The sequence below is a fragment of the Mauremys mutica genome, chromosome 2 (assembly GCF_020497125.1).
Source record: "Mauremys mutica isolate MM-2020 ecotype Southern chromosome 2, ASM2049712v1, whole genome shotgun sequence".
NCBI classification, from domain to species: domain Eukaryota; kingdom Metazoa; phylum Chordata; order Testudines; family Geoemydidae; genus Mauremys; species Mauremys mutica.
In genome coordinates, this window is record NC_059073.1 from 236433497 (window position 1) to 236461208 (window position 27712).

Sequence of the window (27712 nt, forward strand, 5' to 3'; positions counted from 1 at the left end):
CAGATTTTTGCCCCAGATCCCTAAATGGCCCACTCAAGGATTGAACTCACAACCCTGGGTTTAGGCAGGCTAATGCTTAAACCACTGAGCTATCCCTCCACCCGTCCTTGCTTATGGAGCCTCTCCCTGGTCTATACCGAGGTTCCTGGTCCATTTTATCCCTGTTGGGGTTGCGGCTGCCTTGGTGGGTGTAATGGGGTTTGCTCACCACTCTGGCACCTCCTGCTGGAGGTCTTTTGAATTAGCTCTTCATGGTAGTGCACACTCTTCGGGTGGTGCCTCGCAGCTGTCACTCCTGCTCCAGGACCCACATCTCTGAAAGGACCACAGCAACCTCTTCAGCGACACAGCCCTCCGGCCTTGCCACACACGGGGTTCCCCCCTTCTGGGGAACCTGCAGTCCTCTCTTCAGCCACTTCCCTAAATGGCAACTGGAGCAAATTGTCTGGCCACTTACTCGTGGCCCCAGCATCCTCTTTGCCCTTGCCTGAGGGCCTCAGCCTGTAAACCCCAGTAGCCAGCCAGGAGCTGTCTCTTGCTCCCCAGTCCCTGCTCGGAGCACTGCTCTGTCCAGGGTGCTGGCAGTTCTCTCAACCCTCCAGAGACAAAGTCTTTCCCCGCTGGGTTCCCAGCAGAGAACTGCCCTCCTCTGCCCTGCAGCTCCCTTTTTATATGGGCCTGCTTGGCCCTGCTTGGCTGCTCCCTGCAGCCCTTCTCTGATTGGTTGCCTCCTTTACAGCCTTCCTTGGGCTCTATTAACCCTTTAGAGCCCAGTGTGGGGCAGGCACCCCACCACAGTGGGTAAGGGAACCCACCTACCTGTCTGACTCCTAGACTCAGGACCTAACAGAGTCAGGGAGGGAGGGAAAGGCTGGAAGCAGGCAGCCTCACCCATAGAGCACTTCTTGGATTAAACCCTGTGCTCTTTTGACTACTCTGCCATGCCTGCAAGGGGAAGAGGACCCGGCAGGGAGTGCAGCAGAGCTCAGAGCTGGTTAATCCCCCAAGCAATTAACTGACCCAGGAAGGAGAGGAAACTTAGAGAGGGAGAAGGCTGCTCCCCACTGCCCAAAAGCTGGACAGAAATAGCTCAAATTGCAAAGTACAGGCAGGATCAACAGCAACTGCCTCAGTCTGGTGCAGTGGAGGCAGAGAATCTGGCAACAAGCCGGAGCAGAGGAGGTATGGCCAGGGCGTGTGGAGTTGATCTGCCTCCACAAAGCTGCAGAGAGAGAGCAGCCTGGATGCCCAGAATTGTGGGAGACACTGGGCTGCAGAAAGTGCTCCATCCAAGCCCCTTAACCACTGACTTGTACAGTGTGTGTGTTAGTAGTGAAAGGACTGTTTCTACCGTTAGGGTTACTATGGCAATGAGTTCCACATCAACTGGCATTTAAGTGGCAGGTGCTGGAACAGTGGCAATCATGCAACAGTTAACTCTGCTTGAAATAAGTCTAACTGAAATGGTAGCTGTAGTGCCTGTACCCCGTGGGTGGACTTATATGAGTGGACATGAAGTAAGTTACAGGTGTGCGGGGCGAGCAGCCTTGTAAATTTCTCTACTGTAAGCAAACCCTGTCTTCAAATGGAGACTCTTCCTTTTGAAAAGCTTTTGCTCTGTCATTGTGTCCCTTTTTTCTCCATGTGTAGGAGAATGAAGCAAGACACTGCCATATCTCTGTATGTGTCATTTGAACCCCCTTCTCCTTTAGGACCAGAACAATTAGTATCTGTATGATAGCAACTAGCACTAACAATGCAGCGGCATTAGTGGTTGTAACAATGTTGTAAGGGCTAGTGTAGATGAGTTTGGGCATTTTTATCACAATGCCATGAAAATCTTCTCTGAACAGGTGGAAAAAAGGTTCCCAATCCCAGTCTACAGTAGCAGCTTGGCACTGGTGCAGCAGCAGTTATTGTAACACGTTTACTAAAGTATTGAGTGTAGATGCTCTAGGGTATTTTGTAGCTGTTTTCCAGCACCATTGCATCTATTATCCATGGCGTAAGTTCTAATGTAGATCAAGAACAGGCATTTTTGTGTCACAAGGGTAGCTATTTTCCTGGTGTAGACAAGGGCATTGAAAGAGATAAGATGAGTGAGATAATTGCTCTTATTGGACTATTTTCTGGTGGTGAAAGGGACAAGCTTTCGAGGTTACACAGTCCTTACACAGAGATCTTCCTCCTCCTGAAGAAGAGCTCTGTCAAAGCTTGAAAGCTTGTCTCTCTCACCAAGAGAAGTTGGTCCAATAAGAGAGATTTTCTCATCCCCCTTGCGTCTCTAAGGGTACGTCTTCACTACCGGCCGTATCAGCGGGTAGCAATCGATTTCTCAGGGATCAATATATCGCGTCTCATCTAGATGCGATATATCGATCCCTGAACACGCTCCTGTCGACTCCAGAACTCCACCAACGCGAACGGTGGTAGCGGAGTTGACATGGGGAGCCGCGGACGTCGATCCCACACCGTGAGGACGGTAGGTAATTCAAGCTAAGGTACTTCGACTTCAGCTACACTATTCACCTAGCTGAAGTTGCGTATCTTAGATTGATCCCGCCCCCCCAGCGTAGACCAGCCCTAACGCTATGTCTACACAGCAACTAGACACCCTCGGCTGGTCCATGCCAGCCAATTCAGGCTTGTAGGACACGGGCTTCGGGGCTCTTTCACCCTCCAGCAATGTCAGGTGAATAGACCTTAACGATTCTGAAGAGTATTTTTGTGGTTCCCCTAACTGGGAAAAGTCATATCCCATTAACATTTAAAAAGGCCAGCTCTTGAGTGAGAAGAATTTTCCTAATTACTGGTATGACATAAGACTGAAAAGCTCTCCATTAGCCAGACATATTCACAATTATAAATACATAAGTACAAAAGTCATTGGTACAATATATGTCGATTATAGCCAAAAATAGACAGATTATTTATTGCCTGTCATTGCGTTCAATGATGATGCTGATCTTATGTGTGGAGAAAAGACACGCCTCTGTGGCTGCACTTCACTTCTTAAAAAATGAATCTGGAAAACCTCTCACTGTATACATCTGGCCTCTTCACTTGCATTTTGAAGGAGGAAATTTAACAGGAAAATGGCAAATACGATGAAGATAACATGGGTCGGTTCACTTCATCTTCCACAATTCTACACCTCCACTACTTCAAAGAACCAATATTTATTTATTGGTTCTGTGTCACATTAATTTCATAAACTCGTGCAGAATTTAAATTAGACTCATAAAGCTAATCCCTGGAAAACAAAGACACACTGAATTAGCATTTCAGCTGAATTGAATAAACTCATTATTTTTTCATTTCCCTAAATTATAGCAAATCTGTTTTTAACAGGGAGAAAGTTTCTAAGGATATGAGGGTTGCAAATGGTGAGTCCAATGAAATTCTTCCTTATCCCCATAAGGCCGTCATGAAGTAGCTTCTTTATGGAGTTATACAATCCTCTGCAGTTTTGAGATTGGTGTGAATATTAGTTTTATAGACTGTAGAGGAGGTGAAACATTTGAGAAGGAAACGATGCTAAATGTTAAATTCAGCTACCGCTCTGGAAATTGTTTGCCTGACAACCTGGTGACAGGTAATCCAAAAGTGTGGATATCAGGGGAATGAGGAACTTCAGCACCCATTGGGATTGTCCTACACTAACACAAATAAGAATACAAGGACATTTAACTCCTTAACACCAGCAGAATTGGCAGTTTGTCTAAGTATTTATACTATGCTCCTCACCATGGCTGCAGTTTGAATTCGCATGTATGGCTGCAGAGCGGCAAAGATGCTGCCCAGTGTAGCAGCTGTGGCCAGGCAGAAGCAGGTGGGGCTAAAATGCCATTTTAGCCTACAGGTCCTCCGGCGTGGCTCCTCTGTCTTGTACCAGTTGTTGCCTGTTGGGTCCAGAATTTGGTAGCTGCAAAGGTGGCAAACTTCAAGCATAGACTAAAATACACTAACTAGCAAGAGCCAGTTGTTCTGGCCCCAGCAACTTCTAATCCCACAATATTTTAAAGAATGATCTGACACTTGACCCCTCCAGGCCTTTTATTTCAAAACGATTTTTCCAGCAATACAGATTGATTGAATTTGGCTGGCTATTGCCACAGAAGAATGCACTGATGAACAATGTTAAGCAACATGCCAAGAATGGTATATGTACAATCATCTTCCTGTACATCATATGTAATGGATGTGGCAGCTCATATGTATTGATGGTGACCGAAGCAAAGCCTTTTTCTAAACCTTTAATGTCCAATTGTGCATGTCCCCTCAAACGTTTTGCCCAGCTCTATTAAAACAAGATCAAAGTTATCAAATTGGAAGCAGATTGAGTAGTGAAGCACTTTGGCCTCTACTCTACATTATCTGTGTTGATGTGACTATGAGATCTCATTAACTAGCTACAGATGTTCTATAGTTCATACATCGCCTGGCCTTAAAATAAACTAAGTTTGGCAATCCTCTCCGTGTAATATTTGAATGATTTTCCACATTCTTTATTATAAGCTTCACCTTTACAGTAAACAGACTTAACAATTGGTTCCAGTGTAAAAACAAAACCAGACAAAGGGACACATTTGATTCCAGTTTGGTTAATGGGGAAATACTGTGAGAACAGCCATTGATTTCTCTATAACCAGAAGTGAAAAGTCACTTTCTTGGCCACATCATGGTGGTGCCAGCAGAAACTGACCAGCCCTTCCCAATGTGTCTACAGAGGCTCAATGGCCCATAGTGGGAGCAGCCCTTCCTGATAGCTGCTGGGAAAAGCTGATTGGGGATGCGGATGAATGGGGAACAGTGACCACATGTATTTTGGCGAGGGTGAGAGCAAAGTTTGTATGTTTTTTATATTTTGTTTCTCATCATAGACCAAGAAGCAGGGAAAGAAAGGGGCAAAAGACATTATAATTATTTTTAATTTCTGTCTGTCACAAGTAAGCAGAGGCATCTGAAAGTGTGAAATATTCCAAGCTCCTGTAGGGTGTAAATACTAAACAAAAACCAAAGGTGGTTTTGATTTTGTCCTTGGCAAACCAAAAGGTGAGTTTGCCAGAAGCAAACCCAAAACAGGGCTGCTCCACTCTGTCTCTCTCTCTCTCTTAATAAGTAGATGAAATATGTTCCTCAACTGTTGTTTAAGCATGATGGTTGACTATATTAAGGGAAAAACACTCTGATAATAAAATATTATAACAGAGCTGTGTAAACCACTATGACGATAGATGGATCGATCAATATTTTTAAAACTCCATTGAAAAAGCTGAAAAAATTGTTTAAATCTAATTTCATATGGTAACCCCCCCCCCACACACACAGTTGTTTGTTAAATAGCTATTTACATGGCTGACATTAATCAGCTCCAAAAGGAGCCATCATTGTCATTGGGCCAATAATAATTATTTTTAAATCTTTTGGAAATAGCCTTAATGGATTCCAAAGAACCAGTAAGTTCTGTTAGGTCAATAATACAGGTTTTAACAATACTTTATAAACAAACAGTTTGTGATCTATTTTGTCAATATATATTTTCATGAAAGGCTTGTAATCATTAATATAAAAGCAGTTTAAAATTAACCAACACGCCCCAAAGGATTATACCTATAGGATTAAGTAACACTAAAGCTGTGACACGAGGAAAAAATAAATGTCTCTTCTCTGTTTTTTACTACGTGCCTGTGTTTTTAACCTGCAGACATCTCAGTAAGGATGCACCTCATTAATATTATTTATCTGTGGTTTGCGTGTGTATTTATATAAATAGATTAGTTTGTAACATTAATGTTAATGAGAAACTTGTGCATTTACAAGTACATAGTAATGCCCTTCCTTTGCCAGCAGCTGGCTGTGAGTCCCTTGTTCCACTACTTTTCCATTATGAATCACTGCTATGACATCAGCGTTCTGGACGGTCGTCAAGCGGTGAGCAATAATAATGCAGGTTCAACCCTTCCTGGCATCGTCCAAGGCTTTCTGGACAATCTGCAGACAGATGCAGTGAAAAACTTGCTATTACTTGGAGAATCTTCCCTTTCATAGGTAACACCTTTGCCTTTATAGTTCACATTATCACTTGGGTGTTCCTCACTGTGGTTTAGGAGTCAGTCCTTCCCATGCATGAAGGAGGCCTCAAACACAAGGGCCTGATATTACAACCTTTATTTGTGTGAGTAATTCCACTGAAGTCACTGAGACTACTCTCATGAACAAAGGCTAGCAGAATGAGGTCCATAAGGATATAGTTTGGACCAACACAACTAATTTGCAGGGGTCTAATGAATTGTCTGTGATAGTGGCTGCTTACCAAATGTGTGTATTATATTTGATACTGCATGCTGTCTGTTTCCAACTACACGCCAAATTTAGAGAAACTAACAACCTCTGTCCTCCTGCCATATGCCCTTGTCCAGGTGTTTGTCAGTTAGACATGCCCAGTACTTAGATCAGTTTGGAGAAAGCAGACCAGCCAAATACATAGACATGACTAAAACTTGCACGTTCATTGATAGTAACAGCAATGCCAGACACTTCTTGTTAGCCATAAAAATCCAAAATTCAGGATCCTGACATCTGGCTCACAATTGGATGGTGGTTTGCATGGTGGCATTTTTCACTTCTACTGCATCCCCATCCAAATGAACAGTTCCCTATGGAGTCTCCCCCCTCTCCTGGAGATGGTGGATGGAGTGAGGAAGCTCAGCCAGCTGAGCAGCAGAGGATAGCTTAATTACTCTCTCTTCCCTGCACAACATCTCCTGAGAGGTAGGAGGTGTTGCTGAAGCCTTTTTTCCAAGCCAGCTGCTCCTGCATGTCATCTCTTACCCTCTGAATGCAGATGGATCAAAGGACTGGGAAGCGGACAGAGGCTTCTTCATTGTTCCATTCTGTCCTGACAGCCAGCAGTTCTACTGGCAGAGTGGATCCCTCTCGGTTTCTGTAGCAACACCTGTTCCCCCAGATAGAGCAGGAAATAGTGCAGAAAGAGACCCACTTTGCTGCTAGTGCTGCTGGCTGAAGGAAAGAGGAAGGAGCTGGTGACTTTCCTTACAAGGCCTCCTCTAGTAGATCACAGTCTACTGTTTGAAGACACCTGTCTCAAACTCAAAGTGGCTAATTATGAATGGGATTTTCCAAAGTGCTCAGCACTGGCCTAACTGTGAATCCATTAAAAAAGTCCCACTGACTTCATAACGGACTTTGAAGGAACTTAGGCAGGCCAAAAATGAGGAGTTCTGAAAATCCCACTTTGTCTCCAGCCCCAAGTGTTGCTGACTACCATCAGCTCCCAATTTAGACACCAGGAATTGAAGGCACTCTACACCTTGCAAAAGCAGGCTGTAGACAGAGTGAGCTAAGGATTGTTCTGTGGAACTTTCAAAATTGTATTGTACATGGAGCGCCTGTGTTCTTGCAGTGAAGCGTTCGAACCCCGTAATTTTGTGTGTATTACAAATGGTAGAATGCATATTACTAACCTTTTCACTTTCCGTGTCAAGAGCAGATGTGGCTTCATCCAGAAGCAGAACTGCTGGCTTACGAACTAGAGCACGAGCAATTGCTATTCTTTGTTTCTGACCTTCAGAAAGTTGTGCTCCTTTGTCACCCACTTGGGTATTATACTTCTGTATAAGTATATATTCATTGTGAAGGAAAGTTAGAAACAGAAAGTTATAGTTTTAAAGCAGATAATGTACTATATTAAGCATTTCCACCATGAAAGAAAAAATAATAATGTAATTGTTTTTAATAAAAAATAAGATGTTATAAGATTTTATTAAATGTTTGAATCAAAATGCTTTTGTATAGCTACACGTATTGATAACTGCTCTGTAATGAAAATTCATTTCAGCATTAGAAAAAGATTAACTCCCAAGTGATGCAACCACTGATGTGTCTAGTCAAAGACACCTTACTTAAACATATAGATTTCAAGAGACTTTTATAATTTCAAGGCCCTAGAGACCCACACTCAAGACGTGATCCTTTATTTCTTACACATCCAAAACTTTCCCAACGTGGGCCCCCCATCCCAGGGCAGACGCATATGTGACCAGGGTCAAGGTGGGTTGAGGGGGGTGGAACAGCACCCTGGCACCCACCATGCGAGGATCCAGGCACCATCGGAGGGAGTCGAGTGTGCGCATCGGGACCATGAGGACCATTTCCAGGCTGTCATGTCCCGGTTGATAGTCAGAGGCCAGCCACGTCTGTAGAGGCCTCAGCCTCAGCCTGGCATGTTGTACCACGTAGGTACCGGATGTCATGTGACCCAGCAACCTGAGGCACTGTCTTGCTGTGGTGGTGGGAAATTTGCAGAGGCTGGTAATTATGCTTGCCATAGCCAAGCGCCGTGCCTCCTGAAAGAAAGCCCTTGTCTGGTTTGTGTCCAGGAGTGTACCTATAAACTCTATTGTTTGAGTAGGGGAGAGGACAGATTTGCTGACGTTCAGCATGATGCCCAGGCGAGTGAACGTGTCCGTGGCCATTTGTACCTGAGACTGGACATGTTGATGACACTGACCCCATATAAGCCAGTCATCGAGGTATGGGAAGACATGCACGTGGTGACGGCGAAGGAAGGCTGCCATGACCGCCATGCACTTGGTAAAGACACGAGGGGCTGTGCACATGTCAAATGGAAGGACCATGAACTGATAGTGCATGTTGTTCACCATGAAGTGGAGGAAATGTCTGTGACGGAATAATCTAAATATGAAAGTACGTGTCTTTCATATCAAGGGTGACATACCAGTCTCCCAGATCCAGCGAGGGAATGATAGTGGCTAAGGAGACCATATGGAACTTCAGGTTGACGATGTGCTTGTTGAGATCCCTGAGGTCCAGAATGGGCCATAGGCCTCCTTTTTCCTTGGGGGCAAGGAAATAACGGGAGAAGAAACCCATGCCCCTGAGCTCCTGATGCACTTCCTCCACTGCCCCTAGGGCAAGGAGGGATTGTACCTGCTGGACGAGGAGTTGCTCGTGAGAAGGATCCCTGAAGAGGGACGGGGAAGGAGGGAGGGAGGGCGGGATGGAACAGAAATGGATAGAATCTCCCATCTGCACCGTGCGCCGGACCCAATGGTCCAAGGTAATATGGGACCAGGCATGGTAGAAATGGGATAGACGGTTCAGGAACGGGTAATAGTCCAGAATGAGAGCTCAGGCGCACCTTCAAAACGGGCGCTTAGGGCCTGAGGGAGGCTTAGACTGTCCTCGACCCTGTCCAGAGGGGGTGCGAGATGGTCTATGTTGGGAGTATCTGTTTCTCCGATGAGAAAAGTCCTGCCTAGGTCTAGGCGGGAAGGCGCACTGCTGGGTGGTCTGGTGTTTAAATGGCTTTCATTGGTTAGCGGGGGAATGCATACCTAAAGATTTGATAGTGTTTCTCGTATCCTTTAAGGTATGGAAGCAGGAATCAAACAAGCCCTGACCAAAGGGGAGATCTTGGATGGTGGTTTGGACCTGAGGATTGCAGTCGCATGACAATGCCAGAAGCCAGAGTGCGCGCAGCTGCTTCCGCAGCATCGAGGGGACCCTGGAGGGAGGTCCAGGCAACCAATTTACCTTCCTCAGCAATGGCCCCGAGTTCCGTACGAGCCTCTGCTGGGAGAAAAACACTTAACACTAACTATTAACAATTAACTAACAACGATTGTGATAAGCTAGGAATAAGTGGAGCACTTGAGAAACCAAGAGACCACTGTTCCAACAACCATCACGGGCGGTAAGAAGGAACTGAAGGGGGGGTCGGGCCGGCAGGGTCTTATAGAGAACGCCATATCAACGCCACTCCAGAGGGCTCCCCAGATGGCCCGACGGGTAGCTGCTACGGAAAAAGTTTCTGACTTCCGTGGACGCGGTGCACACACACACCTAACTGGAATTGATATGAGCAATTACTCAAAGAAGAACATAAAGGTTAAAATGTACTTGAAACATTTTACCTTTCAGATAAGACTAAAACTGGAGAAAGTTTCAGCAAAAAAAGGAAAAAGAATTGGCAAAGTTTATGAGGAAATGAAAATAAAGGTTTAGAATCAAACGTGTCCTTTATAGTTGTTATATAACATTACTGTGGTAGAGGAGAACAAGAAAACTGGAGCTCAGATTTTGCATTTGAATTAGCTAATTATGACTGCGTCTGTGTTAATACATATTGCAAGTTACATTTTTAAACATCAGCTTCCTATTTTCCTCTTTGAGAATTGTATCCACAAGAAAATGAGCTTTTTTAAAAAAAACAAAAAGCATATTGTTTTGCATTAATGGGAGTTGCTTAGATAGGTCACAGTGAATATTTACCCCACACTGAGAATGGAAAGACACTTTCATTTACCTCTGGGAGATTTTCTATGAAGATGTGAATATTTGCTGCTTTAGCTGCCTCTTCAACTTCCTCCTGACTGACAACCCGACTGTTGTCTCTGTACTGGATATTTTCAGCAATGCTGCAGTCAAACAAAATAGGCTCCTGGGACACAATACCCAATCTGGACCTTAACCATTGCAAATGCAAAGACTTGGTATCTAACCCATCTGCAAACTAGAAACAGAAAAAGGGAAAAATCACTCCCTGCAGAACACTTGAGGAGGAGTATTGCATACAATGTAAATGTGAAACACGAATCTGTAAAAATTCTCTGACCTGTGTTAGAGTTACAGTAAAAGTAAAGTGAACCACTTCTGATCAAATAATACATGACCAGATCTTTCATCCAAAATTGAACTGAACCAAAACTCTGAAAATTCAAAAGAAGCTCAGATAACCTTTTCCTCTCAGAAATATTTTTTTTGTGGACGTCTGCTCTGGTAGCTTCCGTAATAGATGTGGAATTGCCAATCTATAACGAGTTGTGCCCACAGAATGTCCATCTTTACTGATGATGGCAGGGACCAGAGATGTCATGAGAAAGTCTGTTCATGAGCTTCTTAGACTGAGACGGTTAAAGAGCTCCAATAAGAATCCACCTTTTGGGGCATTTATTCAAACATCCTTTGACTCACCATCTCTAGGCTATTCTTCTTGGAGCTCCCATCATCATTAAAAGGACTTGCATCAAAAGTCTCATCAAGTGATGAATTAGAGCTCAGATTGTGTCATGTTAACATGACTACAGGACTAGTGACAAGGGTTACATTATGGGAAGTATATTCTAATGCCCCCTCTAATATATCAAGTAAATCAACAAAGAGAAGCAATCTAGTGATCTACAGCCTGGATGGGGAGTCAGAAGATCCAAAGTTCTACTCCTGGCTCTACCTTAAGCAAGTCTCAAGTCTTCTCTGCAGTACCCGGTCCTGTAACAACACCTATACACCTCAAAGGGGTGTTTTGCTGATGATTAAATGTTTATAAAATACTTTGAAGAACAGTTCTATAAGCTCTAAGTGATAACAGCTTTATAAATCACTTCTTACCACTTGTCCTGCCATAGGGTCATAAAATCTCTCCAGCAGCTGAATGGATGTGCTTTTGCCACAACCACTGCTCCCCACCAAGGCTAGGGTCTGTCCTTTATTAACCTTCACACTGAGTCCTTGCAAAACTTGAGCTTCTGGTCTTGTAGGGTATACAAAATGGATGTCCCTGAATTCAATGTTGCCAGCAAACTGACTCTGGAAATGGTAGAAAATATAAATGTATGACAGAAGACCTGTCTATCTTGTACAGAAGCATCAAACACAACTCACTATGGTCATTTAAACAAAGGTGTTGACAAGTCAGTTGGAAATGGTATGGTATTGTCAAACCCAGAGCATTTTTGTCAGTTTATTATTGCTTAAATATGCAGTGACATTGGATTGGTATCTTGTGTACAGGATCTCCTTCTGTAGTGGTTCTTTTCTTCATCTCTCTCTCTCATTTATATCATTCCTTTTCAGCCTGGTTCACAAGGACTAGCATTACTTTAGGTAAGTAAACAACCTTAATACCTCTCTTTTATGTCATCCTTGCATATAATCCAGACACTATCATTGTGTGTGGAAAACATAGTTCCTGCCCCTGGAAGTTCACTCTCTAAATAGTGTAATTTCAACACACAGTACACAGGATGAACATAGTACAAGGTGAACATCAGATCTCAGATTGGGTTAGACAGTTTTACTTTGGTGGATTATTCATAGTTTTCAAGGACAACTATGTTTTCAGTGTAGGTTTGAATAAGGAAAGGGTAGCTGATTGGCTCTTTTATGTAGGAAGGGAGCTCCGTGTATAAGAGGTAGCAAGGAAGAAGACTTGAAGACAAGGGTGAGTGAAGGAGATGTTAGGAGAGACTGAGGGAGCCTCCTCTGATGCCTGGGGGACGGGACAGCTCCAGGACCACAATACCAGCACTGTCAGTACAATGGACTCTTACAGCACCTAGAGAACTGGACTTCCAAGGTTTAAACTCTTTGGGCCAAATCTTAGCTTCACTGAAGTCAAAGGCAGCTGCTTCACTGGCATCAGGATTTGGCCCAGAGTGGTTTCACTTTCAATTAACATCTTTATCCACAAGAAGATATTTCCCCGGGAGCATTAGCAGTCTGGGCATGTGGAGCTGATTCTGGAAAGTAGTCAAGCACATGTGTGACTTAAAGTTGTGCACATGACTTACTGGCATGCTTACAGTATGTGCCTGAGTCCTTTTCTGAACTGAGGCCACTATCCAAAAGCTAGAATTCTAAAGCAATTTCAAGTTTCTGAAAGGCTGGTTCTGCTTGTAAAAGCATTTATGGAAAGCACCAAGAGACAATATGAAATGTGTTCAGTTTACAAATACAGAGATGAGTTTCTAACTGTCAACAATGGACTTTGAGAGACAAGCTGGGTTCTTTCCATCTCAGGTATAATCACCAGGAACAAAAGGTTCTGCAGGCCAAATTATGTCCTCATTAATACTTGTGGAACCCCTTTGACTTGAATGAGGTTACTCAAATGTTGTGTGCAGTGTTGTTACAGCTGCATCGGTCCCAGGATATTAGAGAGTCAACGTGGGTGAAGTAATATCTTTATTGGACCAACTTCTGTTGGTGAGAGAGAGAAGCTTTCGCGCTTATACAGAACTGAAGAAGAGCTCTGTGTAAGCTCGACAGCTTGTCTCTCTCACCAACAGAATTTGGACCAATGAAAGATAGTAACTCACCCACCTTGACTCTCTGTTACACAGATGAACTGACTGGAACTTAGCAAACAAATCTGCTGATGATGCACAAGAAGGAATAGAATCTAACTCACTCTCCGCCACAGCTGCATAGTTTACAGGAGTAAAAAGCAGTGAAAACATACTTGTATTGCTAAAGAAAGCAGTTTAACTCTGGGCTTGTCTTCACTACCAGGGAGATCAACACTGCTGTAATTGATTCAGCAGGTGTCGATAGCAGAGTGCTCTCTGATCGACTCTGGTACTCCACCGGAACGAGAACAGTAAGGTTAGTCGATGGGAGAGCATCTCCATCAGTGCAGCACAGTGAAGACACCACGGTAAGTCGACCTAAGCTACATCAAACCAAGTTACATTATTCACATAGCTGCAGTAGCGCAACTTTGGTTGACTTTCCCCGGTAGTGTAGACAAGGCCTCAGAATACACCCAACGGACAGAACAGGTGAATGAAATGTCATTCTTCCAGTCATTTTTCAGAACAGAAACGCTCTTAAAAGTATTCTGTTGATTTCTCAAGCAAAAAGGTGTTAAACGGCACTGGGCAAATATAAAATTACTTAGTTATTGCTGTTAAAAATTACCCTACCTGTCTGGTCCTGTCTTTTGTGACATTGCAAAAGGCAATTTAACAAGATTAATACAATTAAGGACAATACAGTACCACCAGGTTTGTCAGTTTCAAGGACTTTCTGAATGGCCTTACCAGTTTTGTACCCTCTTCACTATAGCTGTCAATTAAGGGTTTCCAATCCAAAAGCTGAAAGATTCGTTGGGCAGAAACTTTAGCTTTGCCGAAATCTGGTGCCGAAGAAGTGGATTTCCCAACATTTATAGCACCAAATACAACTGAAAAAAAGGCTCTGAAAACCAAACACAAAACATCTTTCAGTTCATCTAAAGAGACTTTTTATTATTGTTCAGAAATTACAAATATTGTTTTCCTTATTTAAAACAAACAGACTTAACACTATCTATAAATCTGAGAACTGTGACTTTTTAGAACTTTATGGTTTAGAAAAATTACACACAAAGGATTAGAAACAGAGGTTTACAACTATCAATATTTTTATGGGTGACTAATGGAATGTAATTTCTCCCCGCAGAAGCATTTCACAAAGCCCGTTGTCTGCAATGAAGTGTCAGCAGCAAAAGTTTCTCCATAAGGAATAAACTGAGCCAGGCTCCATACATGCCGACACACCTGTGTCAAGCTTCCTCTCCCAGAAATAACCCTTCTGCCTGAATTGAACTCCTGACCAGATTCTACACTGCTGGACTTCTTGCACTATTGCCTCAGTAACTAGACTATACACAATTAGCATGTGTAGAAATCACTGCCTTTGGACTGATGTGTACTCACATAAATACATTTTCAAAGTTTGTATAACAATTAACAATGAGCCATCCCCCGAATCTGAAGATTGTTGCCTCAAGAAAGTAGGTTGCACATTGGGCTATTCCATAGGTAAGTCCATATAGGGGGGCATTTGTTAGAGAGTCCCTGATAAAAGAAAAGATTTATGTTGAAGGAAAAAAATGTCATGAAATGCCACGAGCAGAGACTGGTTGGGAGAAGGTCAGGCCTTTGGCTTAGGGGTGGCAAACCCTATACCTCACTCACTCAAATAATAAATAATAATAATTAATAAAGCTGTATGCTAGGGCCTCCATGAAGGTGCCTCTGGAGAGAACTTATGGCAAATGAGATCCCTTCATCCCAACTAGCTGTTTGTTGGATAGGACCTTATGGTAAAATTACCTTTTATACGCAAAACATTTTAACACTTGCATGCTGGTTTCCAGAATAAATGTTTATGGATGGCCAAAGCAATCGGACACAAAGCAAATTGATAATTTGAATAAGTCTCTTATGATCTTTGAATGCTTGAATTTTTGGAGAATTTGGATAAATGTAGTGGTCACCATAGAAAAGTCAATGTCTACAACACAGCATAACTGAAGCACTGCAGATATTGCCTATTCTGAGTACAAGAGTGGGAAAAGTAACAACTCAGAGCCCACTTTACACTGGTAACTTATAAATGGTGACCAATGTTGTTGTGTGGGATGGTAAAACTGGATCACCTTAATTATGTGCAGACCTTGCTGTGACAAAGAATCTGGTCCTAGTTCTGACAAAATGATTTTTCAACAGAAAATGCAATTTCTGCACATTTGAAATTTTCCATTGGGAAAAAAGTAACAAAATATTTTATTCTGGGTTGGTTTGACCTGAATTGAAATATTTCTGCTTTGCACCCACAGCCATGGGACCCTGATAATGCATTATGCCACTCAGTCAGAGGGGAGACCACACTGCATCATGGGAGATGTAATCCAACCAGGGAGCCCGGCCCATAAGAGAGGCAATGTTCCAAAACAGGGAAATGCAGTTTGATGTTGAACTAGATAGAAACAAAACATTTCAGATCAGTTAAACAAAAGAAAAATTAAATATTTCAGTTATTTGGGAATACAAAAATATTTTGTTTGGAGGAAAAAAATGCAAAAATGGAATGATTTGCCATTTCTACATTGAAATTTTTCTAAAAAACTTTTTCTGTGAAAAAATGTGATATATTTTCACATTTTATCCCACTTCAGAGTAAAACAGAGGTTGAAATATTAGAATTTCCCACAGAAAAGAAATTCAGATTTTCACTCATCTCTAGTGCTCATATATTTTTAAAATGTTTTCCAAAATAGTTTCACTATAAATCATAATATTGTATTATGTGACCTGGGACTAGAGACAAGGGCTAAAGCTGGAAATCCCATTTCTCCAATGAAATATAGATTTTTTTTCTCATACTGATGATGGTTTATCGAATATTGAATCATAAAACTGTCATTGGCAGCGGACTGTCATTTTTCAATCCCTGCTTTTACTTAAAACATACTTAAGGGGAAAGAAACAAAATGGATGGTAGATCATTTCATTTAAATAAAATGGAGATTAGGAAAATGTCGGACATATTTGGATATTAGAAATTAGCCCCTGCAGTGGTTAGCTTGTAGAGTGTGACTGAAAAGGCCAAAGGGAAAAAAGAAATATACCTTATTTCAAGACCGGCAAGTCCTTACTTGTAATACAAGTCATAATACACGGTGACGTTATGTAGTATAAAGTCTTTGCCACTTGACCTATGAAACTCATTCTGCTGCAGTACTTGTGAAGAAGTAAACATCCCATATTCATGTTAATAAAAACTTTATACCAGGTCATTACATTCTCTCTCACACACAAATATTACATCGCACACAATAGAATCTAAGAACATATTTTAAAGAAACTGAGTAAATACATTTTACTCTGCCAAAATCTTTTCAAATCATGTATGTGTTTAATATTTTCAGTCTGCAAATGAATGTAATATGAATAAATCTGGTGTTGTTTTAAATTAAGAAAATATTTATTCATTGCTTTTAAAAAACAGAATTGTTTGAGAGCAAATCCTACCTGTATGGACCATTCAAACTTGCATTATATCTCTCATAGAATGCATCTTCACTACTTAATGAAGCCACAGTTCTTATATTTTCAACCACTTCCGTTGAAATCTAAATGGGGAGACAAGACAAATATGAAATATTCTCTTATGTCTGAGTCTACTCCCACCACTATGTAGTTAGCACATCTCTAGCACTTTTCATCTTTCACTCTCCAAGTGTTTTTCTTTTAAAAAAAAGGAGATTAAGTATCATTCTCAGGGAAACTGAGGCACAACTATTAAATTATTTGCCTAAGGTCACACAGTGGTTTACTACTACACCAACATGGCTGCTATGTGATTCCTAAGTACTCCTCCCCCACCTGTAAATTTTGTTGTACAGCAGCATTAGCTGGCACTATAGAAGCCATTAAAAGGTAAGAAGTTGCTCCTTGCTCTGAGTACACATATCCCAGGCAGCTGATCACTGGAGGGCTGCATGCTACCTTGGTTATGCAGCCTGAGCGCCACATTGAGCTGGGTGAACCCCACACTCCTACTACCCACCCCCAGTGGGGACTCCTGTTTCTGCTTCTGCCAGGCTTCCCCAGCTAAGTGCCAGTCCTACCCTGTGTACCCCTCCTCCAAAGCAGGCCCTTCCCCCACACACTTTGGCCAGCACTCCCACTGGGCTGAAGTGTATCTTAACTTCTCATTTTCTGGATTTCAGATGTTTAAATGTGCATGATCTTTAGCCCCCCCAGATCCTGGCTTCTCTGGGGGGCAAGGTGAGAGGCTCAGACACTCCAAGAAGAGCAGGGTCCCTAGATCCCAGTTCACATGGAGGAGCAGGGCTCTCCCCAGATCCAAGCACACACAGAAGGGGAGAATTCAGTGCTGACAGCCCACCCCCAAATCCTCAGCTTCCTCTGTCACCCCTCACATTCCCCATCCTCTCCCCTCACATTCCCCCAATCCCCACCCTCCCCCTTATTTGAGCCCCCAACTCTTCTTCCCACCCTACCACTCATCCTCATTTATCCCCCTGCTCATGTGCTGGCGTCCTCCTTTCCCCAGGGGTGCCCAAACTCCCACTCAGCTACAGGCCCTGCCCCCACTCCACCCCTTCCCCCAAAGCCCCACCCCCATCTTCCCACCCAGTTCCTCCCCCAAGCGCACCTCATCCCCACTGCTTCCTCTTTCCCCCCAGCACCTCCTGCACACTGCGGAACAGCAGATTGTGGTGGGCAGGAAGCACTGGGAGGGAAGGGGAAGGAGTTGGGCCGGAGGTGCTGGGGGAGAAGGCAGGGAGCTGGCTGCCAGTGGGTGCTAAGCACCCACCAATTTTTTTCCACCCTAAGAGTCAGCACCTATGCCCCCATCCCTTGCTCTAGACCCAAAACAGCTCCTTCTTCCCACTTATTTCTTACACTGCAATCACCCCTTGTAATTAATTTTCTTTTCAAACACAGTTTGAGAGCCTGTGCTCAGAGTCAATTTCTCCAAATTAAAACAAAACAAAAGTTTACATTTCATTTTCAGATTTCTGCTCAGGGTGGGTGTAGAACTTCAAAGCTTCTAGAATCTGTGAACTTAATTTTTTCCCCTGGAGGCTGAGGGGAACCCCATACTCAAATGACCCCATCTTTGGATCACTCACCCTACCCTACGCTTTCATGACACATAGCAAATTTCAAGACAATCTGTGTAAACACACAGATTTTAGCATGCTTAGTAGTCATCCTTTAAATAGGAAGGGCTTCCCCACCTTAGCCACAGCAGAGCTGGTGCTCAGTTATAATGCTGTATACAATTAGAAGGCCAATGGAGCAGAGGAGCTCCACACATCCATCAGCATCATAATAGTCTTAGAGAGCTGTGAAGTGGCCCATTCATCTCAATGGGATGTTCTCAGCTGAAAGTGAACATCCAGCCTGAATTCAGCCAGAATCTAGCTCTGAGGAGGGTGACCAGATAGCAAGTGTGAAAAATCAGGACGGGGTTGGGAGTAATAGGCACCTATATAAGACAAAGCCCCGAATATCGGGACAGTCCCTATAAAATTGAGACACCTGGTCACCTAGCTCTGAGACATATGAACTACTCCATTCATGCCAGTGGGTTTTCCCATTCCCCCTCCCCAGGACTGTAGAGTTTCTGACATGCCCATTCTCAGCTCCTCACCCCTCTCTCAGCAGTGTGTTCTTGGGCCATGCTCTGAGCATGCCTGTTCTAAGCTTCCCACTCTGAGGACCCGCACTTCTCTGATCCAAGCTCACATGGGGAGAGGCAGAGAGAGGGGGCCAGACTCCCTTAGAGGGACAAAGCATCCCAGATTCCAGTTCATGTGAGGAGGTAGGGAGAGGGGCTTAGATGTCCCCAGAAAGCAATGCCTACTGCAGACCCTGGCTCACAGGAGAGGGGACATGGAAGGCAGATAGATCCCCACGGCTGGGCAAGGCAGCTTCAGAGCCTGGCGAACAGAGCGGGGTCTGGTGCAGGGCTCAGTCACCCCCAGAGAGGCAAGTGCCCCCCCCCAAAATTCTACCTCACATGCAGGGGGTGGGGAGAGGGGCTAAGACTCCCCTAGAGAGCTAGGGGGTCCCCCAGATTCAAGCACACACACAAAGGGGACAGACAGGAAGAATGTGGAGCTGCCCCTATTCCCCCCAGACACTCTGCAACAAACCCTCATGTCTGCTTCCCAGAATCCATTCCCCAAACCCAACCTCCTCTACCACCCATCCCCATTTATCTCCCTCCCCATAATCCCCCCTTTTCTCCATGCAGCCCCAAACCCCTCTCACCCCATTCCCCTAACTCCTCCATCCCCTAAAATGCTCCTCTCTTGCCAGCAAGCATTTGCACGCCTATTTATTTTAAAACAAAAATACTTTGATGACATTACACCCCCCTCCAAAATAAAAGCCTGATAGTAACAGATTTTAGCAACATGCCAGCCAAGCTTTCCCAGGTTTTCAGCAAAGGGGGGCCTTGAACTGTCACTAGCTGGGGGAGTTCAGGAACAAACACTGTGCGTCTCTTCAGTCTATCCAGCAGCTTTGACCATATTCTATCTACAAATCCTTTGGGGTTCGCTTTACATACGTGCTCAATGTAACTTGTGGAGTGCTTGACCTTTACTCAAGAGCCTAAGTGGATGGCCAAACTCTCTTGCTAATAATGCTCTGAATCTTGCTTCCCCCAAGTGGCTAGTGGATGCCATGTATTCTCTGGGGGGAACCCTCAAGTGAGTGAGACCCTTGTGCCAGGATCAGACCCATGGTCTGATCTCTAGATGTGGGCAAAAAACCATTACTAGAACGAACCTTTAGAAAAGCTGATTATTGGGTGGGAAATGGCATCTCGTGAACCCGTTGGTCAAATAACTCCAAATTTGGATCACTACACGTATCTTGCACCCCACAAGGTTCACCAATTTATAGTGGTGCACCTCAGGAGATGGCAGGGTAGGGTTAGTGACCCAAACCTGACATCTGTTGAGCCAGACGTTCTGGAGTTATAAGGCCTAAAACAGCCATTTAAAAAAAAACGTTTCTAGGTGGTGGGTGTTTAAAAAAAAAAACAGAGCTAGAACTGTAGAGCTAGAGTTCATAGGTAGATACTAAGGACTGGAAGATGAATCACAAACCACTGGATGGCTGCGAACTCACCCTTCAATTAACACTGCTAAAGATAAGTTAATTACACACACACATACACATGATTCAAAAGGAATTTTGAACTTGCTACAATGTGAGAGTCATAGGAGCTGATTTCATTTTGGGAGAAATGCAATCAGAGCATTTGGGTGGAAAATTGGATGTGTAAACTTTCTGGGAAATACGGTTGCCAAACCTCCAGGATTGTCCTGGAGTCTCCAGAAATTAAAGTATCAGAGGAGTAGCCATGTTAGTCTGTATCCACAAATCCACCAGACTCCTCGTTATTTTTCAGGAATTAAAGATTAATCTTTAAAGATTGTGGCATGTCATGAAACCTCCAGGAATAGGTTCAATCAATATTGGCAACCCTGCTGGGAGGGGGGATTGGGGTAACTAGGAATGTGTGGTAGGAGAGGTAAGAGATTCAGGTGATGAAGGTATGTGACCCCCCAGCTCTGCCAGTGCACCCCAGCCCTGCACCGCAACTCGCTGTGTCCTCTCTGCCAATAAACAAACCATCCTGCACCTCAACCTTCCTGCACCCCAACCCCCAGCTTGGTCTTGGCATCCTAACCCTCTGCATCCCACATCTGTCTTTGCACCCCAACCCCTCATGCACCCCAACTTTCCTGCAGCCCCAGCCCTTCCAGTGTACCCCAACCTTCCTATACCCCAGTTCTACCAATGCACCTGACCCGTTGCATTTCCCAGCTCTGTCAATGCACCCCAACACTACAGGAAAGCTACTGGATACACATTGATGGGGAAATTGGAGGGTTCATGGCTGACCAGAAACCATTACAAGCTCTGACACCTCACTGTTCTTGGAGATGGGGTACATCTATCGGAAAGGGGTCAGAGGATTTTTCTCTCAAACATAAAATTGTCTGTGTTTTGGAACACAAACCCTATCTGGGATTTCTCCCACCAGCCTGCTATAAACTCCACCCTCTAGCCATTCTGAAACACGACCAGGAACACTATGCCACTGGAACACAGCTGTCCTTCACCCCAGGCACTGCATGGGAGTCAGATTAGAGAAGGGAGGAAGTGACAGGAATAGAAAAGTTAGTACACAGGGAGTGAACATTTCAGGGAGATGTGTTCCCTGCTTCTAGTAGGGAGGCCTCTGTATGGTTGTGGGTACGGGGGAATGCAGTGAATGGGTCAGAGGCATGGCGGGGGGGGGGGTTTGCTGAAGGAGGCCTGGTGAGGCACAGCTGATGAATGTGTGTGTCAGGGGGTGCAGCTGGCTCAGTATGCTAATTGTGGAACACTATATGTACGACTGCCTATACGGCCATTACCTCCTAACACCACCAGAGCTTTTCCTGTTTAAAAAAAACCTTGGAAATTCCATGGCAAAGATCAATGTTAAATGCAGAGTTAAGGTTGCTTGGGGGTATTGTACCCCTGCAGAATGCTGTGTGGAACAAAATTCAAACTACTGATAACCAGGAGATGCACAAGTCAGGTTGTGCATCCAAGCTTACCTCTGTCCTCTTTCCGCAGTGCCCAGTTAACACACATACCTTTGCTCTGCCAACCCCGCAGCTGCTGACATGCACAAGGTCTTCACCTCCTTTTACAGCCCATTCACTCTCACCCACAGGATTCCATCTAACAATATTACAGGACAAGAAAGAAAAGAAAAAGAAAAAAAAGGCTGCCCACCCCATGTTCCATCTGTTCCATAGAGCTGGCAGTAGCCAATGGGAATTATTTGCATATACTCCAGTTGCAATCAGGATGCTAGGTGTGCCTACACTAAATGGTGGAGACAGTAGATGGGCCTGCTTGGTAAGTGTGTTGGTGATGTGAGGACGTGTGGATCACTCTGAGGTATGTGAGAGAGCAGAGCAGAGCTTAGGACAGGAGGAACTCTGTGTTTGCCCCCCTCCGATGTCTGAACAAAGGGAGGAGCTAGGTATGTACCTCCAGGATCCTGTGTGCATCAGTCCAGTGCAGAATTGCGTACCTTATATCATTAGCAGGGCACGGGGGCTCTATTAGAAAGAGTATTTTCAGTAGCGAGCTGCCATATGAGCAAGCTAAATATTTATTATCTATGCACACTCCAGGCAAAGTGAGTGAGCTCAGTGGCAGATGGACCTGTACTGAAGAGCAGAGGAAGTAGTTAGCTCTGCTTGGTAGGTGTGTTAGCGAGATCTGTGGATGACTTGGAGATGTGTGACAGGGCTGTGGCTGGGATATGAGGAGATCTGTGTATGTGTGTGTGTGTGTGTGTGTGTGTGTGTGTGTGTGTGCGGAAAGGCAGGAGGTGCAGGTGTGCAGGATGAAGTATGTCTCAGTTATGTCAGTAACAGGGCATGGGGCTTTAGTTACAAACAATATTGCCAGCTGTGAAGTGGAATCTGAAAGGATTCTAATGTTTTCAGGATGGCTAGTGAAAGTGTAGGTTGAGATGGTATCCTGTATGTAACAGTAGCCCTACACTTAAGATGGGAGGTGAGAGTCCCAGCTCGCATAGATGCCACCCGAACTATGCACAGTGGGTACATGAGCAGTGGCTTGAGCTAGCCGCATGAGTACAAACCCACCCAGACCCCCTGGGCACATACTACTTGTGAGGCTTGCCCAAGCCACCATCCTGGCTACACTGCTCTTCTTAGTGCACTAGCTCAAGCAGAGCTAGCATGGGTATGTCTATGAGACCTGGGAATCACCTCCCAGCTGAGATGTACCAACAGGACATGGGAGCTATAAAGGCTGTGAAGCGGTTCTCACACTGTACATCTGATATTCTTTCTGGGGAGTTGGTAAGTGTACACCACAATCTGGAACCTTCTGAATTCTTAGGGTCACTGAGAGTACATGCACAGTGAGGCATAGCTGAAAGAGGCTAGAGGGAACCTAGTGTGGTCAACCTTCCCCTACCCATTCTTGTCCTTTCATAGATGGAATCCTGTGGGTGATATTGAATGGACTGGAGAAGAAAGTGAAGAGCTTGAACATTTCAGCAACTGTGGGGTTGGCAGAGTAAAGGTATGTGTGTTAACAGGGAGCACTGGGGAATTATTGAAAGCATTGGGGAATTCCTGATGTTCAGAAGTTTGAGTTTTGCTCAACTCAAGATTCACCAAGGGGACGACCTGCCACCAAGCAACCTTAACTTTGTGTTAACATAATTGTTTTGCCATTGAATTTCAAGGCAATATAAGTAACTGTGTGAATTTTAAAGCAATAAGAAAAGTCATCCTCAACCTTAACTAGAGTGGAGCTAGCATCCCAATATAATAGAATGTCTCTCTTTATCACTGTTTTATTTAATGTATTTTCAGAGTAATTTCTGTAGAAAATCATCACTGACAATGTTGTCCTTAAAACGATATAACATTATACCCATTTAGTTTATATTGGAGATCTTACTCTTCCGGCCTCTTCCAAAGCGTTTTGATCTTTTGATGCATGACCAGCCACAGAGATCAGTCGAATAGCACTTGCAGAAATAAAGAAAGGAACGCAGGCCAGAATAAGCAAAGTTAATCGCCAGTCATATACAAAGGCAATAATGATGGCGGACAGAAGGGTAGAGGCGTTCTTAGTGAACAAGCCAAGTCGGCAACCAGTAGCCTATTAAAAGCAAAATAGTCCAAAGTTAGAGTTAATTCTTGACACACAAAGTAGAGATCAAATGTATGAAATCATTGTTCACTCAGGATCAAATATTCAGATGGAGAAGAATCATAAATGTTGTGCATTTAAAATGGACTGTTGTACATGCAAAAACCCATACGGACAATTAAATATGCAAATATCTCTAGCTGTGTGTTAGGTTCTGGAAGCCTGATGAAAATGTGGCCACATGGGCTCAATTTGACAAAAAAATATCAGGGTCCTCCTGTGCCACAACAAGGCACAGAAATCATGAAGAGCCAACAGCCTCTAATTTGGGGCATTTCAGTTATTTGGTGCTCAGCTTAAGGCACCTAGGGCCTGATTTTCATAGGTGCTGTACATCAGCTGAAGATAATGGAAGCTGCAGGTTCCTTTAATTAGGCACTTTGTTTTCAGCAGTGTTAGCAGCAGGAAATGAGCGTTCACACCAAAGAGCTCTTCTCTCCCTGAGGATCTGCATATCCATGTCATCAAGAAATGTAAAAGTGATGATTGGCACATGGGATCCGTGTAAACTGTGACAATACTCATGGCTCAGCTGAGCAAACAGCGGATTTTCCAGCTGGGGGCCAAACTGGAAAATCGGGCCGGGGGGGGGGATTGATTTGATTAGATCTAAAACTATTTTTTGGAGCGGGGGCAGTCGAATAAAAAATAATAATTTCAAATTGACCAAAACATTTTGGTTGACTAAAAACTGACCCTGCTCTTCCCCACACAATTTTTTTGTATTGATTTGGCCATTTTGCAGTGTTTTTCTCCTCTTTTTTATTTGAGGAAATTAGAAAATGAAATGCCATTTCAAAACAAAAGTAACAATAGCATATTTTAAATGTTTCATTTTGACCATTTATGACTTAAAACAAATCTCCCTTCCTATCTCTTTTGACTATTAGTCATATTATACCTGAATTAATGAATAGATTTGGGGCCCCTAAAAATACATATTTCAGCAAAAGTACCATTCACTGAAAACATGTTGGCCAGCTCTACTCATGCCTGCAGATGAAATGGAAAGTTTTTTGGAAACAATCCATCTTTCAAATATCGCACTGTGGACAAACCAAGAAAACCTTGGGTGGGAAGTATGATACTTTCTTTGCTAGCTAGAGGTTTTCCTGCCCTCAGAGACTTTTGTGTTTATAATAAAATTATAAAACCAAAGCAATGACAAGATGAATTATTGCCATATACTCTGGGGCTTACACATAAAGATCACTTTGAGACTTCAACTAGCACAAAACATGGCTGCCCATTTACTTAGCAGTAGCCGTGTTGGTTCCAGGCTATTGGAGAGAGAAGGTAGGTGAGGTAATATCTTTTATTCGACCAACTTCTCCAGGTGAAGAAGACCTAAAGAAGAGCTCTGTGTGAGCTCGAAAGCTTCTCTCTCTCACCAACAGAAGTTTATCCAATACAAGATATTACCTCACCCACCTTGTTTCTCACTCACTGATATTTCTTCGTTCTCCAGAGCAGGGGTTCTCACCCTTTTTCTTTCTGAGCCTCCCCCGTCCCTCAACATGCTATAGAAACTTCATGGCCCATCTGTGCCACAATAACTGGTTTTCTGAATATAAAAGCCAGGGCCAGCATTACGGGGTAGCAAGCAGGGCAATTGCCTGGGGCCTCACATCACAGGGCCCTCCATGAAGCTACATTGTTTAGGTTTTGGCTTCATCCCCATGTGGTGGGGCTCAGGGCCCTGGGCGTCAGCCCCATGAGGTGGGGCTTTGGTTTTCTGCCTTTGGCCCCAGAGAGTCTAATACTGGCCCTGCTTGGCGGACCCCCTTAAACCTGCTCGTAGCCGGTTGAGAACCACTGCTCTGGAGAATGCAGTGTTCTCATGTTCATTTTGATCTATTAAGCTTTTTTATAGTTTAGATCCCATGCACCTGTTTTACCTTGACAGCTGGGATGATGGACCTTATCCTCAAGAATTAAGTTGCAGTTTTTAAAGATTCAAGTAATTGTACATTCAGTCAAATATTTCATTGATTCCCACTCTGTGCTGGGCAGTAAAGAGGAGATGGGAGGGAGCATGAAATCTAGTGAGTCTGAGGATCTAGTGTATTTGTGGCATCTTAGGCCTGGTCTACACTAGGAGTTTATGTCGAATTTAGCAGCGTTAATTCGATTTAACCGTGCACCCGTCCACACCAGGAAGCTAATTAGTTTGACCTAGAGGGCTCTTTAGTTCGAATTCGGTACTCCACCCCGACAAGGGGAGTAGCGCTAAATTCGACATGGCTATGTCGAGTAAGCCTATGTGTGGACGGAAATCGACCTTAGTAGCTCCGGGAGCTATCCCACAGTGCACCACTGTGTTGACGCTCTGGACAGCAGTACGAGCTCGGATGCTCTGACCAGCCACACAGGAAAAGCCCCGGGAAAATTTGAATTCCTTTTCCTGTCTGGCCATTTTTAATCTCAGTTCCTGGTTGGACATCGGGACGAGCTCAGCAGCACCGGCAGCAATGCAGAGCTCTCCAGCAGAGGGGTCCATGCAATCTCAGAGTAGAAAGAGGGCCCCAGCATGGACTGACCGGGAAGTCTTGGATCTGATCACTGTGTGGGGCGATGAGTCTATGCTTTCGGAGCTGCGCTCCAAAAAATGGAATGCAAAGACCTACGAGAAGGTCTCCAAAGCCATGGCACTCAGAGGATACAGCTGGGATGCAACGCAGTGCCGTGTGAAAATCAAGGACCTGAGACAAGGCTACCAAAAAATCAAAGCGGCAAACGGACGCTCCGGAGCCTAGCCCCAGACATGCCGCTTCTACGAGGCACTGCATGCCATTCTCGGTGGGTCTGCCACCACTGCCCCACCAGTGACCGTGGACTCTGAGGATGGGATAGTGTCGAGGGGCAGTTTCTCGGCGATGTTCGCGGATGGGGAAGATGAGGAAGGGTTTGTGGAGGACGAGGCAGGCGACAGCGCTTACAATACTGATTTTCCCGACAGCCAGGATCTCTTCATCACCCTCACAGAGATCCCCTACCAACCCTCCCCGGCCGTTAACCCGGACTCTGAATCAGGGGAAGGATCAGTCGGTAAGTGCTATAAACATATAAACATTTATTTTTTTAAAATCAGGAATAAAAACTATACGAAAAGAAGGTCAATACATATAGCGATCGAATAGAAATCCTCCTGGGACACTTCCACGAAGCTCTCGTACAGGTACTCGAAAAGCCTACGCAGGAGGTTCCTGGGGAGAGGTGCCTTATTGGGTGCTCCATGGAAGCACACTCTTCCGCGCCAGGCCATCCTGAGGTACAGTGGGAGCATTGCCTCCACCAGCATGGCAGCATAGGGCCCTGGTCTGTGCAGGGATTCACGCAGCATTCGCTCTCTGTCTGTCCTAGTGACCCGCCTCAGGGTGATCTCGCTCGGCGACTGCTGCATCTAATTAGGGGAATTAATGTAATGTTACTATTGTGAATGCTTGACTTTTCCTTTGCATAACAATGACCGTCGTTTAACAGCCACGTGTTGGAGGCTGCAGAGGGAAAGCATACAGGGATCTTTCCCGGGGACAGCCGCAAGGGGCTGGAACAGGGTCAGACTTTATGCTTTCCAGATTGCCTGCAGCAGGAGGCCACTGCTATCCATTAACTTTTAAGCAGCCTAAAGTTTACGGCTTACCAGGCCTGGCTGCTACACAGATTCTGCTGTCCTGCCCCGCTTGTCCAATCTCCAGTGCAAGACCCCAGGCAATGAAAGCAAATGCTGAAAATTCGAACTTGTCCTGAGAGCACATGAGATAGGTGCCCTGTATGGTCTTGTTCACAGAAACCGAGTAGACTGTGTT

The 27712-nt window shown here is 44.4% G+C and overlaps 1 protein-coding gene across 1 annotated transcript in view; it reads right to left on the minus strand.

Moving 5' to 3' along the window:
- Positions 1-4211: 4211 nt before the first annotated feature.
- LOC123363991 (ATP-dependent translocase ABCB1-like) overlaps positions 4212-27712 on the minus strand; it is a 63983-nt gene continuing 40482 nt past the window's right edge. Inside the window, 8 exon segments of the mRNA XM_045005672.1 lie at positions 4212-5994; positions 7488-7634; positions 10352-10558; positions 11434-11631; positions 13866-14022; positions 14523-14663; positions 16623-16723; positions 23649-23852. Coding sequence (XP_044861607.1) covers positions 5797-5994; positions 7488-7634; positions 10352-10558; positions 11434-11631; positions 13866-14022; positions 14523-14663; positions 16623-16723; positions 23649-23852 — 1353 coding nt within the window. The 3' untranslated portion in view covers positions 4212-5796.